Source organism: Carex rostrata, chromosome 13 (genome assembly GCF_964058835.1).
Source record: "Carex rostrata chromosome 13, lpCarRost1.2, whole genome shotgun sequence".
Lineage (NCBI taxonomy): Eukaryota > Viridiplantae > Streptophyta > Magnoliopsida > Poales > Cyperaceae > Carex > Carex rostrata.
Window position 1 is genome coordinate 8220120 of NC_135930.1, and position 19541 is coordinate 8239660.

Consider the following 19541-nt stretch of genomic DNA (forward strand, 5'->3'; position numbering starts at 1 on the left):
AATGGTGGATAAAATTATGTGGACAATTAGACGCTTCCATGACTTTGGTATATCTGTTAATATTGCAATATTTTTTCTACTTTTGGTCCTTCTTGACTCTTGAATTTTCTGAGCTTGAGTCATCTGTTGACATGTAATTATGACTAATTTAATTAATAGTTAGGATCAGGGGCGGAACCAGGGGGTGCAGGGGGGGGCCAGGCACCCCCCAACTGAGGCGGAAGTGCTTACTGGGGTGGTTATTTTTATGTGGTTTTTTACAGATGCATACCGATTGGCACCCCCCATGCAGTTGTTCTTTCGTCTTTCGGCAGCTCGCCCGCCCCCCCCCCCCCCCCCCCAAGTTCAAGTCCTGGTTCCGCCCCTGATTAGGATTGTAACAAATGCTTGAAAAGTGTGTGCATGACTAGGCTAACCTGGCTCAACGCCCTGTCACTAAACAGTCTACAACGGTTTTAAAAAATATATCTTTCCACCAAACCGACACTCAAATTGAGCCTATGTGGTCAAAGCGGCCGTGCACTATTTCTAGATTTTCCAATAATTATGTCATAGGTTTAAAATCATTTTTTTGAATGCTACGGATAAAAAAATCAAATGGTACTAAGTTGATCTAGGGGAACGGATATAATTAAAATGACACCAAACAATAGACTTGCTAAACCTAAAACCCATAATGCAAATTGGTTAATTTGGATATACTTTCATATCACTTCGTATGTAATTGGGACATCCATTGTGCAGTCCGAGATAGACTAAAGTACAAAAAAAAATGTACAACAAATCAATGAACAGAGCGAAAAAAAAGTGAAGCATTGACCGACACGCACTGAAGTTATAAAATTTATGCTGGAAATTTAAATCAACAAAATGGGAACTGGATTACGCGTTAGATTCATCCAAGACACAAAAGTAGAAAAAAGTGTTTTTCCTCGTCATGTGACAGTCAATGGCACGTGGACACAGCCAATGAACGATATTTTCTTTTTTTAGTCCTCATTCTATAATCCTGATAAAAATATCAATCTACGTGATTACATTCTTTCGGGTAGTTGACACAGCACTGTATCAACAACCAAACAGATTAATCAATTACAAATTGAAAGAGTTGAAGAATTTTGTGCGAAACACGCCAACAAGGCAATAACTCGCAGGATTAAATGGCAGTATACACAGCTTGTTCAAACTATGGACCCTACAATTTAATAATTGTTGAGATCGGAACAAAGATGTAAATATAAGTTCTCTAAAAAATATGTTATAAATAGGAGTTTTAACACCTAATTAAAACATAAACAATTTAGAAAGAATTACAAAATAATGACTAGGCTGCTAGTCACATTGGTATGACAATCTCATAACTATCCGTACGTATTTACATTTGGTCTTAGAAGTAACTGATAATAGTATAATACAGTGACCTCATGAACTAAACCCTCTGAAAAATACTTTTGCAGCATTGACCTTGTAAAAGTACCTGATTTAGAATATAATGCAATTAAAGACCAAAGGAAACTTCACATTGAAGAATTAGGTTAAATTATATTAAAGAAAAAAAACGTACAAGTGCATAGGGAAAGGAACAATGCTAGTCCGGGCAAAGAGGCTGATTAGCAGCACCATTTCGTGATCCAAGTGTATCATTCTCTACATTGTCACTTGAATCTCCAATTCCTTTGATAATTTCGTCAGTACCAGTGTCAAGTGGAAGAATCCTCAGGCAGACATGGGGGTCCCGCCTGACAGTTTCCCACTTGACCCGGAAGCTTTCAATCAGCTCTATCTGAGCAGAAATAATGGCTTGGGATCTCGGGAGCAACAGCATGCTCTCTCCTTTTGGTATAACAGTTCGTTGTATAGCCAATCTTGTTTCCTGGCAATTTAACATCAGGGTTAACAAATGGTGAATTTTACTTTAGGGATGGCTGCAATAGAAAAATGAACAGAATGCATTAATTACCAGAAAGATATTTTCTCTGTGAGAGAGTTTTGAAATTCACTAGTCAATCCGATAGCAAACATGGAAATTAGACCCTGAACTTTTGCATTTTGTTCAATAAGACTTCACTTCCTTTTTGTTTTGAGTAAAGGAAGACTTCACTTATTTTGTTCGTAATTTTTTTTTCTGTTCAATAAGGTCACAAACCATTGAACAAACTGTAAATAGTTGAAGGGTCCATATCAGACCTTTCTCTTACCTTTTTTTCTTATGTTGGTTTTAATTTTTGGGGAAGGATGGGGTCTCAACATAGTTACTTTTGACTGAGAACAAACAGTAACTAGGTATTCTTCGGTGCAAAAGAAAAAGGAAGCACAATCAGTTGGTGAACTCTGCAAAACATAGTTTACAAAAGTAATAAGCACCTCTAAAGCATCAGCCATTTCGGAGGGGTTTACTTGCTCTTTTCCATCAAATGTGTCTGGTCCAATTACATACTGATTTACAAGAGCACGTACTGCCTTCCTGACTTGTACCAATGTGTTTGTCTAGAAGTAAAGAAAAATTGGAAAACAAGATAAACTAACAGAACTGGCAGAATGAAATTTTGAAATATGAGAGCCATAACTCTAGTATAGAACACCTTACTGGTAAGTAGGGCAACAGTTGAGTGAAGTCAGGTTCACATAACTATTTTAAAAATAATAATAATAATAATAATAATAATAATAATAGAATCTGGGAGTGGCCTGACAGAGATATTGGCTGAAAAACCCAACACAAAAAAATCTGGTCAGAATTCAGATCAAAACATGACAAGGTGTGCTGTTGCCAGATCATAAAATTTTATTGGTTTTGGTATCTGAAATTCTGCCAGAGTTAGTTCAAAGTCTCTAAGATTTCTTGATGAAAAATATGGTACAATTGGATTTAGCCTCTGTTTGATAAAAACAAAAAAACAAAAAAAACAATTTTAGAGCCAAACAGGTGAAGTTGGCACCGAGACTAGCATGTTATCAAGAAGAGATCCTGAAATGAACCGGAGCCATAACTCAATCTGCATAGTCCATTCTGGTAGGCTCATTTCCGCTGTGGTCAAACTAACCAAACTAGTAATGTGATCCTCCACGAATTTAAAAATCAATATGCTTGTTTTTTCAACATCAATTTTACTTTGGATTAGAATTTCAAGCGACCACAATTTTCATGGCAGTTTCTACTAATGTGATTATTTTAGTTAGGACCTGGACCAGTGTATTTGCTATTATGCTGTGGTCTAATGGAGATTAATGGAGAAAAATGAGGTGAATCTTTGCTATCAAGTGTCATTCCCCCTCCAAATTCGGAGTTCAATTTTGTGTAACCGGGTGATTTGTCTCTCCATTTCCCTGCCATTTCTTCCCCTTCCAAACTTAGGAGCACACCCAATAGACTACATATCAGAAAGACCAAATCAAATTACCTTCGTTACAAAAATTGGGATTGCTCGAGACTTTGCAAGTTCTTCAATGTGTTGATTTTTCTTAATCTTTGCAGACAAAGCAAGCACTGCATCTGCCTCGCTGATGATATCAGTTGTTCTCATGACTTCATTCATTCCCAGCTGTGTGATTGCCTCTGAAGCAGTCTTCTCCGAGATCTAGATAAACTGCTCACATATAACTTATTGCTTACAGGTGCTTGTTGTGTGTGATAAATGAATATTGTGGGTTTTTAACTTTTTTCGCATAGAGACCTCAAAGAACAGTTTTATGCAAATGAAAAAAATCTCTCCAAGTTCAGCAATTTTAACCCTGAAACCCTTTTCTTTTTCAATTGACTTGTATGCTTTATGTCACAGACACGTAATATATAGCACATTTGGTGGTTTGACCAACCTAATATTCCTCAATTTTGCACAAAATTTCAGAAATGGTATATATTAATTGGTGAAATGAAATTCTATTAAGTAGATAAAACTTTGCCAACTACCAGAACATCTATTGGAAGGCATATATGCACAATTTGTGTCACAAAAGAAGATTTAAAAACTTCTATGGATAAAAGATGTTATTACCCCATAAGCATACAGGAGAAATCCTTTGTCATGAGATCTCTCCTTTCTTAGAGGAAACTCATGCTTCAATGGAGCACCATTTCCATTTTTTTCGTTTGGAACTTCTTTTTCAAAAGTATTATTCCACAGTTTCTCTTTTGCTGGGATTTCAATTATTGGTCCCTCTGAACCCAGCTTACGAACTTCATAATATGGAGCTTTACCTGTGGAAGCAGACGTGATCAATACAATATAATCTAGAGGAATTAGCACACATAAACACCTGATTTCTGTACTTTTTCTTTTAGGATATTAGTTGAAAAAAGATGGGAGTAGAGCTATGTTGCATCAAATACGATATGCATCCTTCGTGTATGATGTGCATCAGACAAACCTGCTCACACATCTAATTATTTTATTAAATCTCCCCCATCCAATTATAACCATGATTTGTCAGGACAACAACTTGGATAGGGTGCAGAGGCTGCAAAGAATCTCAATCATTGGTTCCTTTTATACAATTCTTTTCCTAACCTTCCACCACCACCTTTCTCATGACAAAAGAATAAAGTTTTCATTCATCCCTGAAATTTCACTAATTGTCCTTAGTTATTGTCAGTTATTTCTTATTGTTTGAAAATAAAAAAGTTTGGTATCTTTTTATTGCCATGTTCTTCTTTTGAAACTAGAACTAACATTTTATAACTTAATCATATATAGCACGTACAAAACTAATAGAAAGACATACATATAAAAGAAATATTGTATCCTGAGATTTTGAACAAAACAGTATCGCAGTATCCATGAAGCATAGGAGTTTAGTGAACTAAATTGGCTCCAAACTGAGGCTCAGTTACAGAAATTGGCATCTGAATTAATGTCTAAATTTTGTCGGATTGAATTGAGGATAACTTTATTACTTGAGGAATTATTATATATATCACACCTGATTAAGATTTCAATTGATGACAATCTAAGAACAAATTGGTTAAATTGAGCCCTATTTGCAGAAACTAGGGTTGAACTCGGCAGTCAAAATTTACCTCAAAAGAACTTGGGAATCAAATTTCACAATTCAGGGCTTAATTCGAAAAATGGAGGCTAATGTTAAATTGGTGATACTGATGTCGAACTTAGCCATCAACAGGACATTTAGGTGTTAATTCTACATTGGAAATCCATACCAGAGTGTTATTATCTAGATAGCAACCCATTTTCTTAGCCCGGTATCAGCAAAAGCAGGCCATGGATAAGTTTTGGTTTTCCAAACCATAATGGTTCTTACAATAAACATGCAACCTACACGAATTTTGTTTTTCCTTTTCCATATTCTTTTTAAACAAAGTTTTGCAGTAAACAAGACGGAAATGACAGAAAAGAAGTAAATATAGAACCTAAAAGAAGAGCATCCACTGTTGTTTCCAAGCTTGGATGGACCCGCAATTCAGTCTTAGAAACTATTTCCACCCCACAAGTGAAGGTAGAAGGGCCCCGTCTTTCTAGTACAGTTTTTTGTACACCTCTTCTAGTTGCTTCTTCATCACCTAGTGTAACATTCTTCAAAAGGTACCACCATCAAATAATCAAAATTTCCTTTGACCAGGACAAATAGTAAGAATTTTAAAAATGGTCTTTTTTTCAAATAGGCCCAATACTTTATTTGCAAAATAAGACTCAACATTTACCACATCCGCGAGCATTTTTCTGCGATGTTTGGAGAACACCCATCCTGACCATTAGTTTGGTGGAGAAAGTATATTTTACAAAATGGCATAACAGCCACTACCAGTTTCAACAAAAAAAAATCGGCATAACAGTAACCAGTCCTTATTTAATTTTTCTTAACCAAAAAGAAGAAGACCTCTCCAAGAGAATGCAGGCAACATATGCAACTTAATAGGAAACTATTATGAGTGGTATATGGAGAGGCAAATAACAACATAGGAGATAAATGCTAGATGTTATTTTCCAATATGGCAATATAACATTATTGTTTTTAAGTATTGTTTGCAAAAGGCCCTTAATACTATGATCTAGACATTTTACTAATACCAAACAATAACAAATAAAATAAAAAGACTTCCACTCGAGGCACACCGCACATAATCAAATACAAACATTATTGTTTTCTTTGAGAAAAACAAAAAAGATATCACTATTACCTGTATGCCACCAACAAGAGTCTCGAGTGAAGGGTTCATAACCAGATTTTCAATCGTGACTCCATGGGCCGTCGCCACAAGCTGAATGCCACGCTGTGCAATTGTACTCGCAGCCAGGGCCTCAAGCTTGGTTCCAATTTCATCTATCACTATTACTTGTGGCATATGATTTTCCACTGCCTCTATCAACACCTGTAATGACATTTGCTCAGTGTCTCTAATTTGACATCGCATCTTGAATTTGTTAGGTTTTTGAAAAAGCTGTTCATTAAAAGATAATACGTGAAGAGTAAACCAGAACTATATGTTTACAATAGAGTAAACTACGATATCCAACTCAATAATACTCTATTTAACAATTGATTGCATAGTCCTTTACTAGGCTAAATTTCTGTTGTTACTTGTTGCAGCTTTTTATGTGGTAGAACAATAAAGGATCTTACTTATATGTAATTTCATTATTATTTCATATGAATTTTTTAAATGAACTTGTTACCATTAAATGTGATTGAGTTAACATGAAAATATTAGGGGTATATTTAGTCACCTTGGTGACAACCTTGTCTAAGAGTTAGGTACTGTTTTCCTCAAAAAAAAAAGAGTTAGGTACTGTGAATAAATCAAAATTTGAATAGGTGGTGATTGCAAATATGAGCTTTGTTGGATGTATTATTTGCAAATAGAATAAAATATCAGCTTCTTTCTAGCAAATCAAATAAATATATAATGCATGATAAATAGTCCATAAAGTTAATGCCGCTGCCTGACACTGAATCCTTGTAACTATAAATAAGCATTAAACAAAGTCATAATAAGGTACAAAGTACTGCTACAAAAATTTGCATGAAAACTGACAGAAATTGCAAAAAGAAAATAGTGGAAAGGAAAACAACAGACATGCCTTGTGTTGCATATCAGAATTAGGCACTTGCAACCTACGGGCACCGCCAATACCCGGGTGCGGTATATCACCATCCCCTCCAATCTCATTTGATGTATCAACTATGATAACTCTCTTTTTATAATCATCTGCCAAAATCCGTGCTATTTCTCTGCAACAACAGAAAATAAATGTAATAATTTGATAAACCTTAGTTATAAGTCAGAAATGTCAGGAAGAAAATGACAGGTCAAAAAGAACCTTATGATGGTAGTCTTTCCGACACCAGGGGGACCAATTAACAAGAGTGAAGTGCCTTCTTTGACCATGTCATGCAATAAAATTGCACTTCCTGTTACTGCCCGGCCTACCCGACATGTGAGGCCAATTATTGTTCCCTTGCGGTTCCTTATAGCACTTATTCTATGGAGAGTTCGGCTGATGCCAGCTCGGTTGTCGGCCCCAAAATCACCGACCTAACATAAACCTTGTCATATTTCATCAATTTATTTGGAACCTACTTGTGTACTATTGCTATCGTACCAGTCACTTGTCGGTTTAGTCTGTACTGGTGCCAACAAAATATGACAAACCCACAATTCCTATTCAAATCTGCAACTAAACCAGAGGAGTCCTATATTTTAATATGTCGACAAACAAATACCACAATTGAACCAAATTTGAGCCTCAACGAACCCAATCCTGACAAGCAATCTATGAATTAAAGCAACCTAGACTTGGAAACCCGAGGCACAACTTAGAATCCATTATACATTCAACTTGAGCCCATGATAAACCAGGCTGCAACTCAATATTTTTTTTTTTTTTTTTGGTGGTAATAGCCCAGCATGAAGCAAACCTTGTTCCTAAATTTAACTGATCCACACCAACTGACATGAAATAAAAATTGAAATAGACACCAATTTAGCGACCTGGCTTGCTCATCTGCCTCTTCCAGTCCGAGCTAACAAGTTTCGTATTAATTGCTACAATAGTAATATATCAGAAAACGTTCCACTAATAGATCGTACCACTGGAGATTGCACCTACCTGTAAACCCAGATTATAAAATAGATAGATACCTCATACCTGAGAGGTGGCATGGAGGATGTCTTGAGCCGAGATGGGCCGGTCAGAGAGGGAGAAATCACCAGAGGGGAAACGGGCCACGGGTTTTCGGCCCAAGTCCATAACGATCTCCACCAGTTCGTTTCTCTCCGGGTGACCCGCCACACGCTGCTGCATCTCACTTGGTAGCAGCTCCAACAATCTCCCTATGTCATCGGAATCATCATCTCCTCCTACAAAGCTCGAATGGGGAGATGGGGAGGTGGGGCCCCGTGGCAGAGGGACGCAGTGGAGGGTTTGGGCGTAGAGGTGAGGGGAGGAGAAAGGTTGGAGGGAAGACGAGGGGAGGCGGGAGGAGAGGAGAGATGGTGAAGGTGGGAGGAGAGAAAAGGAGAGGCGGAGGAGAAGCATTGTAGGTAAAGGTGAAGAGAGGGGAAGGGGATGAGTTCAATCTTTCTTCCTCACTCCCCTGAGCTAGAGCAACGAGGAGAGGAGAGTAGGAGGCATTGGGGTTTTGGATGGAGGGAAAGAAGAAGAGGAGGTTTGGATTTTTTTTTTTTTTTAATGTTTTATGCCTACGTCATATTTCTATTTTTTAAATTTGTTATAAACAGAATCCAAAAAAAAATTGTTACAAACAAAAATATAAAATAATGAAATAAAATTTATATTTTATCAATATAATTTTGTTACATACATATATAAAAAGTAGACTTTCAAATTTATTTAATGATAATCAAGAAAATAATACTAAATTTTCAAAAAAAAAATCCAAATGAGTGAATTTTACAAATTGGTATTGGTCAAGAAAAGTCAATATGTTACATTTTTTTATGAATATGTAGATAAAGTGACATACAATATGCAACTAATAGTTTATATTTTAAAATTTGAGATTTAAGTTATGACTTATTATAGTTTTAAAATAATAACATAAACAAAATATAAAAAATAGACATTTAACCCTTCTTATGGTCATAATACAATCCAATATTAGTATAATTTTTAGAATTCTTTGCAATTAGCATAATCTACTTGTTATTTCAAATATAACTCTTAAGGAATGGATATTTGAAGAAAAATTTAATATTTTCTACACATGTAATGGGAGAGTTTCATATTTCATTGAATTTGTATACCAATTTTTTCATAAAATTTGCGAACTTATCTATTCATTTGTATAAATATTTATTTGCACTATATACCCTAACAAAATTTCGAAATTGTCATAGCCTGGGTCAATTTTGTGCCTCCTGTAGATATTTTCAAGGGTTAATTTCACTTGGAATATTCGTATAACGCTTCATATAATGTTCTAAATAAAGCCCAGAACAAAACGGACCACAGCCTATAAGCCCAAAGGATTGGGTACCCGGCGACTGTTTCTTTTTTCAAATTCATTTCTATAAATGGCGAATCAGGCCCATAGTTCCCTTGCTCGCATTTATTGTATATCGCTGATCTCATATTTCCCTCAAAAAGCTTCTACTATTGGTGTAGCATCCAAATTATAGTCCTGGTTCACATAGATTTATCCATTTTTCAAACCTTGCAAACGTGGTGCCCGTCCTTCCACGTCAGCTTCTCTCAAAAATCCACCACCAACTACCTTCCCCTCCAACTTCAATTCCTAACATTTCTCAAGTGCAAAAGAAAAGGACTTCATTTCATATTCCCTATAAATGGAAAATAAACAGAAACCAAAATCAAATCACAAACTTATTTCATTGCATACATGGAAGTTCAAATCCTGGAAAGAATATCCATTTTCCCATCGCCTCCCCCCTCTCTCCCCTCTCTCCCTCTCCCTCTCTCCCACCTCGACACCGATCGAAACCTCCATGTCACATTTCGTACTCTGCGTCTTTACTCCAAATCACCGGACAAGGACCCGTTCCAAGCAATCTCACCTGATGCTGTTTCGGCTGCATTGTCTCTGTTTTTTCCACTAACTGGATCTCTCCATTGCCGTCAACCTGATTCCCGGCTTGAGATACAGTGCACTGCTTCTGACTCCATTCCATTAATCCGCGCTGTAACTCAGGTTCGACTGAGTGAGGTGCTGTCGTGGCGGCCTGATTCGACTTTTCTAAATCAGCTGTCACCTTATTTAGACCAGACAAACAAGCTAGATATTACAAAACCCCTGCTTGCTCTCCAGGTTAGAAGTTAGAACCCAATTGTAGTGATATAGAAAGATTTGGGTTCTAGGTATTGTCCTGAATTTGACTAATCTGAAACAATCGCTGTCTTACCAAAATTTAACTTGTTATCCTAAATCAATTGAGAATTTCCATTAGATATTTCCAATTCCGTCATCAATTTATAGCAGATTATTCAATGATAACAAGGAATTGTACTCAAGTTTTTAGTTCAATGTAGCAAAGATTACCCTGAAATGTATCAAACTTTTACCTGCACCTTTTTCTATTTAATTGTTGTATTGAAATATCTAACAACCTAAACAGTAAAATTATTGGTGAATAATAAGAAGCACTATATATTATCTGAAAAAACCCAATAGCCTTTGGATTTTCAAACGACCAGCTTTAAAATTTATACTTTTTAAAGGAAGTCAGTCATGCATATCTAACCTAATCTTTCCATTTTAAGATAACCCAATTCTCATGCGGTGGGTTTGCATTTGGGATGTGTGTACACCATGCATTGTGTGACGGTGCCGGTGCAAACCAATTCTTAGCTAGCATTGCTCGCTTTGCACGTGGTGAAGGCCCACCAGTTATTCAACCACTGTGGGAGCGGGCTGAGTTACTGGGACCCCGGAACCCGCCACATGTCAATGTGCCATTCGATAGGACCATTACAATAGATGCAGATGTGGTGGAGCATGGGACATACTGGAAGCACCAAAAAAGTGACGGGGGTTGCCGCTTAGTAAAAGAGTGGTTTGATGTCAGTGACAAGTGTGTTGAACAGTTTAGGGACCAGCTCAAGGAGGAGGCTGGATTTGGTGTCAATTTCACAACATTTGAAGTACTGAGTGCATTCATATGGCGTGCCAGGTTCCAACTTTTCAATCCAATATTTTAAACAATATTTATATATCATATATAAGATTACATGAGTTAATTTATAGCAAAATAAAAGTTTGTTTTATGCAAAATATGTATGTGTGTATTTTAGGACAGAGTTTTACCCATATCAACATGTGCAATACAAAATGCACAAGGATTGAAAATTTTCACTCCATGATCACAACAATCTTATTGTCCTCTTTACTGTTGTTTATGGTTTGATTCAATTACAACAGGATTAAAGCCTCTCAACAAAACACAGATGAAGTTGTCAAGATGGTATACTCTATGAATATCAGCAAAATACTAAATCCACCCCTACCTGCCGGCTACTGGGGCAATGTGTGTGTACCAGTATATGTCACTCTCACTGCGCATGAGCTAACAACCCAACCTCTTTGGAAAACCACAGCCCTGATCAGAGACAGCAAAAGATGTATAAATGATGAGTATGTCAGATCCTACATCGACTTTCAGGAGCTGCACTTTGCAAAGGGCATTAGTGCAGGTGCAAGAGTAAGTGCATTTACTGACTGGAGGCGTCTGGGCCACTCAGAGGTGGATTTTGGGTGGGGCCCGCCAGTCAGTGTGATGCCTCTGTCGTGGAAGTTGCTTGGTAGTGTTGAGCCATGCTTTTTCTTGCCGCATAATCCCCTTGAGGATAGAAAGGAGAAAAATGGTTTCAAGATTTTGGTTTGTTTAGATGAGAAGAGTCTGGAGTCGTTTAAAAAGGAAATGCAAATTTTCTCGGAATGATCCTCTTTCAAATCAAAATAAGAGAATGCTAGATTTTAAGCACATATGTCATGAATTGTTGATGAGTTTGAATGGCGACCACCAGGAAGCTTTTGAATGTGCTTCTTTGTTTAAAAATTAGCAAAGGGCAATGCTTAATTTTCCAGAAATATATGCTCAAAATATTATTCATTAGAGAATGTAATAGGATATATCAAATATAATCAACAATTTAAAGTTCACAAAATAACACAAGAGCTGAAGCCAACCAAGTAATTTCTCTCCTAGAGAGCACACCTCAATCTTATTACAAGAGCAAACACAAAAGAAAAGAACTATCCTGATCAAGCTCATCAAAGAGTATAATTACTGTATTTCAGTTATCATTTTTTTATTATTATCCTCTTCTAATTCTAAAATGCAATCATAAAATGAGAAAGCCGCAACCATTCTAATTATTAAGATTATCTATCTGCAAAATAATTACCACCTTTTTCCATCAATTGGATCCTTACCTCTTGTCAGATGTTTGTAAATTTCATATTTACCCTTTGAAAAATGACAAGCTATAAAACAAGAAATTGTACAGTCTGAACTTTCACATATAATGAAACATCAATTTATTTCAAATGCGCTTGCTGAAATGGAACTTGCCCAAATACTTGTTTTTATGATGCATTGATTGGACATTTGGACAATTTCCTCAAAGGGCAAACATAAAATTTTTGAAATTTACAAGATGATGGTAATTAATTTGTATCAGAAACAAACTAAAAACACAATAACCAAATTATTCCTTGTTCACCTTCACGCTCTTAGGTTTTGGCTTCAATGAACGGACGTCATTTGTTTTCAGATCCTTTTGTCCGTTTTTCTCTACAGATTGTCGTGCAATGGTCTTAATTTTTGGCTGTTTCGCATCATTTGGAGTTTTATTATTGGAGCTGACTTCTTTTGTTTTGGGCTCCTTTTGTGCCTTTTTCTCATCCGACTGTTGTGGCGAGGTCTTAGATTTTGGCTCTTTTTCATTTGGGGTAGTATTATTATTCAAAGTGGAGGCTTGTGGTGGAATTGCACTGTTACCAACTTTGCTTGATATCTTTGGCAGCTTCTTTTTCGGGTCCGTAGAATTAAATGAAACCCTAGGTTCCCATGGTCGAGCAGCAATCCAACGATCAATCCAGCTCCATCCCCAGCCATTCTTTCCAGCTCCATAGACAAATGGCCCGAGATTGACACCTGGCCTTGCTCTCCACTAAGCATGGTACATAGGTTAGATGCAACAAGTGTTGAATAACTTCTCAATTTTTGGTATTAAAATGAGAAAATAAAATAAAATCAATCATCCATTGGTTTGAATGAAGAATGGGGAAAGAGGCTAATTATAATCACCCGCATAATGTTCCACTGCATGCAAAATAACAACAACAGTAATAATATAGGGATCAAATCCCCACCTTATAGGTACCCAGTCATGTCTGACTTATATTTCATATTAGTAATTCATATTCACATTATTTGTACCATTGAAGTTGTTTTACATCACGAGTAATGCATTCTTAACATAAGGACAATCCAAAAACTTTGTTTTCAGATATAGAGGTCACAAAGCAAAATCTTTCATTCTAATTAATCCAGTTCATTTTTTTAATTACTTGATCTTTTTACGTAATGAAGTATAATTTTTTCATCATTCTTATTTCTTAATGAATAAATGAAAAATAGGCATGATGAGGCACCAAGAAATTGGGCATTTGATATTATGGTTTACAGAAAAAATAAAATGTGAAAATAGCATAAATTATCTTTTCAGTTTGTAAAAAAAAAAAAAAACCTGATGTAAATATGCATATGCCATTGTCCTTTCACGCTTCACAGACGCTTCTTCCCTTTGTTGAACCCTCGATAGAATTACCTCCATGCTATCTGATCCCCCACACCAGTCAACCTTTAAAAGACGAGTTCAAAGAACAAAAAAATAGGAAATCTTCAGCAGGATACAAATTTATCTGGTCAATAAAAAAATAAAGTAAAAATTAAGTTTCTAAAATAATAATCCCCAAATTTAAAAAAGGAATGTGAAACAGTCAAAGTCTTCATTCTTGGATCTCTATGTAATACAGCTCAATTGTGCACTCTCTAAATGTAACATAATATATCCTTTCATTACTTTTCTTTTCTTTCATTTTTTGTGTCAAGTCTTTATATTCTGGAAGTTCAGGTATTACATATTTGTCGCAAGGCTCCAAAAAAAAAATTGTTGGACAGAGAGCTTTTATAGAGCAACTTGTTTAGTCAGTAATAATTCTAGTAATCTCTGTGTATGTGTGTTTAATTTCTTTTTCTCGAGTTAACTATACATGTATGTGTACATTTAACAAAAGACTCCTTGTGATAATGTACAAAAGTGAATGTCCACTATGTCAAATTGGTACCTTCTTTGCACATAAACCCCAAGCAATACCACTTTACATATAAATACAAATGTCTTCATATTTGCAGTATTAGACGTTTTCTGAATACCCCAACCCTATATTTTAGGTAAACATTTTTTTTAAGTACCACAACACTGTATTCTGGAAACAGTATCTCCTCTTATAGAAGTAATTTGGTCATTTTACCATTGCCTTACGAATATACAGTGTGGCACTTATTGTAAATAGCCCAACAGAATTTGGTCATTAATCAATATCAAAGAAGCCAGCAAATTTGATGATTTTTACCTCTATGTCATGAAGTTTAGCATCGAGTTTTTGCTGGTTGTCTTGTTTTTTCTGCTTATTTCGGGCTTCAGTCACCATATACACACGTCGGTTTCTGACCTCAGTCTGAATCCGGTTCCATGATTGGATATATTCCAGTGCACCTGACGCTTGCTTGTTTACTGGGTTTCTTAGAATAACCTTGTTCAATCTTTTTATCCCTCTTAAGCATCGCAGAGTTTTTCTTGCCTAAGAAACATAAAAATGAAAAAGAAAAAAAATCAACAGCTGTACCAGTATAGTAAAAGTACTACTTTTCCAAAGCAACACCTATTATGTATTCTCCTTTCGACATCAATTAAGCCCAAAACATTCAATTGAGACTTTGTTCAATCTCATGCATCAATTATCATCACTTAAGCAAAGTGCCTCAATTTAGACTCAATTTTAACTCCAATTCCACCACACTTTGCCCCTAAATTTTACCTTTTGCAAACATACACAAGATGCCCAACAAAAGACCAAAATAGGATAAGACTTGAAAAATGGTACCAACAAAAAAATAAAAAGATAAAGATAATCTTTGAATTATGAAGAGGTAAAAAATTCAAGTTTGAATTATAAGAAGTAGCATTTATGGTACCTTATACCTACGATAAGCAGTTTGAATTCGAACTGCAGCCAACTCCTCAATGTTTATACCAGAACCAGTGCTGTTACTTTTCAAGAACTTGAAACTCTTTGGCTTGATCCCATTAATCTTTTGACTGTCAGAGACCTGTCAGAACAGTCTAATTACATTACTACGATAACCAATTCCCTGAATCTCAGTCCAATATTTCAACAATGAAATTTAAGTTTGCTAACCCTTTTAATTTAGATGAACGTTTGGCAATCTAAATTACAAGAATACTTTACCTTTGCTGATATTCATCACTTGGTTACAATTCCTTAGATGTGTTATTGCCAATCAAAAAAATCTTCTCACAGAAAGTTTTGGAGGAAAAAATTACCTTTAATTTTGATTTCTTCTTTCTAACAAGACTCTTAAGCCAATCACCAGATCCCATTTTCTCACTTCTTGTACAGTTTGTGTATCTCCTTCAAACTTAACCAAAGATGGATCAGTTTGCCAATCTCAAAACACAGTGGTTATATCCTTTCCTGCATAAATACAAATGATGATTTATAATAAGACATCATAACCAGATTAACTATTACTTCAAATTCTAATTTAATGTTAGAGCGGCTAATGAATATTCCAATCTATTAAAAAAAGAGACATATAGTTATTAGTGCTTTGCATGTATGTTGAGAACCTGAAATCATGTAATTAATTACAATGAGTGTGAGATTTATCAATTTACAATTACAGACCGGCCTGTAAGCAACGGAGCACTAAATAATACATATAATAAAATAAGATGAAAGATTGAAAAATATAGACAATAATAAAAAATTGAAGGGCCGACTGATATTAGCATACGATTCTGGGATAAAAACGAAAATGGTAGCATTAAATGTAGAACCAAAACGACAACAAAAAGAAAGAAAGACCACCAACATGGAAAAGGTCAATTATGCTTAAAAAAAGGAACCTCCATGTTAGTCAAAGCAACTCCTATGTTTTATGAGCAAGGACCACTTCTCTGTTTGGATCACAGTATATATCATAGATTGCTGAGCGAACAAAAACGTAACCAAGAATTGTTTGACTACTGATTAAAGGAGACACAGAGAAGAAGCGCTATGAACTACTTGCGAAGTATAGTAGGAATAAAAAGAGGTGAGCGGATGGAGAAAATACCTGGGAGGGAGGTGGGGAAGCAGAGAGAGAGAAAAAGATTAGAAGTGACTTTCAGGAGAGGAAGAGTCTAATTGTCAGATAACAAAAGGAAACCATCCGATGCAAGCAAGATGCGTCTTTTTAATTAGTAGACAGAGGAGATTTCAAAAAAGAGATGAGAAGAGGAGAGACCGAGAGAGGGGTGGGGGAGAAAAGGTGCAAGTTGGACTTGACCTATGGTGGGGCCTTTAGACTGACAGCACTCCTCCTTGGAAGGATCCAATGTGGCAATATAAATATCCCTCAGATCTGGTTTTTTTTTTAAAAAAACTTAATAATTGGTTATTTACCATTTGAGGAACAGAGAACATGTCTCCAACATTGTCTTTGGGGTAAAGATTTTAACAGAGCAGCTTTGGCTTCATGCGGAGCATTGACTATAGTTTCAAAACAGCACTGCTTAGGGTCCATCCGTCCATGTGCAGCATGTAAGCTAAAACTGCTCTGTTAAATATTTACCCTTATTTTGATGCATTAATAATTAACATATTGGCCTCAATTGAGAAAGCACGCCTCTTTATTAACATCACATCTTTCTCCGGGCCATTTTATTGAATGAAAGAGAAACATTTAAGATCTTCTCTTTCGAAGTTAAGTACATTAAGCCTTTTCAAATTTTGAAATAGATCCATGATATATCAACAAATGAAAACTGTTTAACACATCTCACTCGACAATTTAATTTTTCAATAACCGTTACACATCACATTAGTTGATGTACCCTAAATAGTATTCCATCTATAGATTGAACGATTCAAGTAATAGTACTTTTATTTGAAATAATTTCATTCCAATTTCAAAATATAGGTAGCAATTTCATTTGTAATTTTAGAGATGTATGATAGCTTTATAAATAGAAAAAAAGTTAGTGAAATTGTTTTCAAAACATTATGTTGGTACAAATATTAATTCATATTCGCTTATCCATCTCAGAAATTAGTTTCTGAAATATATGAATTTTTATCAAATTATGAATATCAAAAAACAATCAAAATAAATTACATGAGTTCAATGTTTGTAAAATTAACTTTAAATTAATTTCAGTTATTTCTACTGTAATTTCAATTTAATTTGATGTAGATAAGTATGTCAACATTTTTTAAATTAATCTTAATCATAGCCACATTTACCATTACAAATCAGAAAATCATTGCTAATTCATGAAAACTAGTGACGTCACGGCTGTGAATCTCATTCTGGATTTATCGGCCTAAAGATGGTCTTGGAGCACCAAGGTACAGTGGAAACCGTACTACCACACATCCCAAAGCTAGTTTGCCAAACGGGTGTATGTAGACCGGACATGAGAATAACTTCTTTAATTACTTCTGTAACATGATAACTTCTTTAATGCCTCGTTTCAATCAAAAGTAAAACGAAGATCTCCAGGTCCAAAATTTTATTTGGACCCGGGACAGATGTGAATGCGTGAACCTCAAGTTCGTGAATATTAACTGCAAGTCTGCCAACAGCCAATAAGTGTATCCAGCGACGGGTACACATCTATTTCTTCGTTCCAGTTGTATACAAAAATTGTTCATTTGCCTAACCGTCCGCTGCACTCATGTGGGAAGAGGTTCTGCAACTGGAGATCTTATCCAGCAGGTTAATACTGTGATCTAGGGCTCAAAAAAAAAAAAGTTCGTAGTTCCTATTTCGATTTGAGTTCGATTTGGTTTGATTCGTTTGCAGCTCTAGTCATCCCATTCAAATACATTTTTATCAATTGGAAAATTTTATAATATATCCATCTTTTTCAAATACATACATGCGAACACCTTCTTTAAATATCTTTCCTCTTTTTCAAATACACAATTTAATACATGCAAAAAAAAAAAAATTATCAGTTGTTACTAATTGATAACAAGTCATAACACATTCGACTCGTACAAAATATCGTCCAGTGGTCATATCATATGCATGGGCGACGTCAAACTGATAATCGGGGCAAAAACCTCAAGATAGGGCATAAGTTCTTAATTATATCTGAAAGTATATTTTTGTAATTTTTTTATATCTGAAAGTGTAGTTTCAAGGGTTTGTTTTACAAAATATTTAATTGCATGAGCATAATTTGTTAGTAATTTTAAGACTATAACATATCATCTCCATTTTTATATTAAGCACACAGATGTTCTAATTTACCAATGACTGTGATTAAAAAATAAAAATCAAATAGTTTGTTTTCTTTCGATTCTATGTGTCATTTTGATATTTTTTTTACGTGTGTAAATCTAAATTTATTTAAACACGTACTCTTTAAATATAAATTGTATTATTTTTCTGATTGGTTCTTTTTTTTTCTATTTTTAAATATTATTTAAGGGAACTTTTTGATTGATTGATAATTTATTAGTCATGTCTTCATTCTTTTTCATTTTTTTATATCATTTAAGTAATGTTATTTCTCATTTAATATGTTATTTTGTACAAAAAATGTGTCAGAAAGATAAAAAAAAAATCATATATGTTATGTAATGAAATATGTTATTTAAAGAATGTTATTTACATGCAGATGTCATTTAATTTGTCATTAGATATGTTATTTGTTATTTAATCAATTTTTTTTATGAAAATATGCTATTTTGTATGATCTTTTGTTTTTTGTTCTCTTATAATAAATCTATGTTGCAAGGAACACCGTACTAGTTTCTATACTTATTTATGTTTAAAAAAAGTTGGTGAACTCAAAAACATTATAATTCTACTTCCAAAAATAGAGCAGCATTTGCTCGTTACAATTACCTTTACAATGAATACTTTATCTGTCTATTTTTCTTTTCTCACGTCATTTTTTTCTTAAATGATTTTTAGTGCATGGAAGCCAACTTGCATATATAAGTTTCATTTTTATATACTTGTTTTTCCATATACCTGCTTTCATGCACATAGAAGCTCAATTTCTCTATTTGTTTTTTTTTCCATTTCTATACAAGTTTCATCCTCATGCATACATCTTAAATTGGAAGAACTAATGTGAAATTTGAGGACTACATTTTGGAATCTTTCACATCAAATAAAAAATTATGAAGGGGAAAGAACTTTTCAAGGCAAAATCTCCTTATTAATTGATGATTATTGAGAAAAATAGAGGTGTAACTCGTTTTGGTCAATTTCACACCTTATTTTGTCTACATAT

The 19541-nt window shown here is 34.9% G+C and overlaps 3 protein-coding genes across 3 annotated transcripts; 1 reads left to right on the plus strand and 2 right to left on the minus strand.

Moving 5' to 3' along the window:
* Nucleotides 1-1238: 1238 nt before the first annotated feature.
* Nucleotides 1239-8578, minus strand: LOC144564587 (P-loop containing nucleoside triphosphate hydrolases superfamily protein). Its single transcript, XM_078314197.1, has 10 exons — nucleotides 8106-8578; nucleotides 7278-7492; nucleotides 7038-7188; nucleotides 6137-6328; nucleotides 5369-5531; nucleotides 3996-4198; nucleotides 3402-3578; nucleotides 2365-2487; nucleotides 1565-1873; nucleotides 1239-1477 (listed from the first exon to the last, which is right to left on the minus strand). The coding sequence occupies exons 1-9, from the start codon at nucleotides 8493-8495 to the stop codon at nucleotides 1589-1591; spliced, it is 1899 nt and encodes a 632-aa protein (XP_078170323.1). The 5' UTR covers nucleotides 8496-8578; the 3' UTR covers nucleotides 1239-1477; nucleotides 1565-1588.
* A 1147-nt stretch (nucleotides 8579-9725) lies between these two features.
* On the plus strand, nucleotides 9726-11959 carry LOC144564095 (HXXXD-type acyl-transferase family protein). Its single transcript, XM_078313612.1, has 3 exons — nucleotides 9726-10245; nucleotides 10698-11107; nucleotides 11356-11959. Exons 1-3 carry the CDS (start codon nucleotides 9820-9822, stop codon nucleotides 11873-11875), a joined length of 1356 nt encoding a protein of 451 aa, XP_078169738.1. The 5' UTR covers nucleotides 9726-9819; the 3' UTR covers nucleotides 11876-11959.
* An 80-nt stretch (nucleotides 11960-12039) lies between these two features.
* LOC144564096 (protein IQ-DOMAIN 9-like) lies at nucleotides 12040-16524 on the minus strand. Its single transcript, XM_078313613.1, has 6 exons — nucleotides 16364-16524; nucleotides 15570-15720; nucleotides 15200-15334; nucleotides 14578-14805; nucleotides 13689-13802; nucleotides 12040-13109 (listed from the first exon to the last, which is right to left on the minus strand). Exons 2-6 carry the CDS (start codon nucleotides 15624-15626, stop codon nucleotides 12645-12647), a joined length of 999 nt encoding a protein of 332 aa, XP_078169739.1. The 5' UTR covers nucleotides 15627-15720; nucleotides 16364-16524; the 3' UTR covers nucleotides 12040-12644.
* Between the last annotated feature and the right edge of the window lie 3017 nt (nucleotides 16525-19541).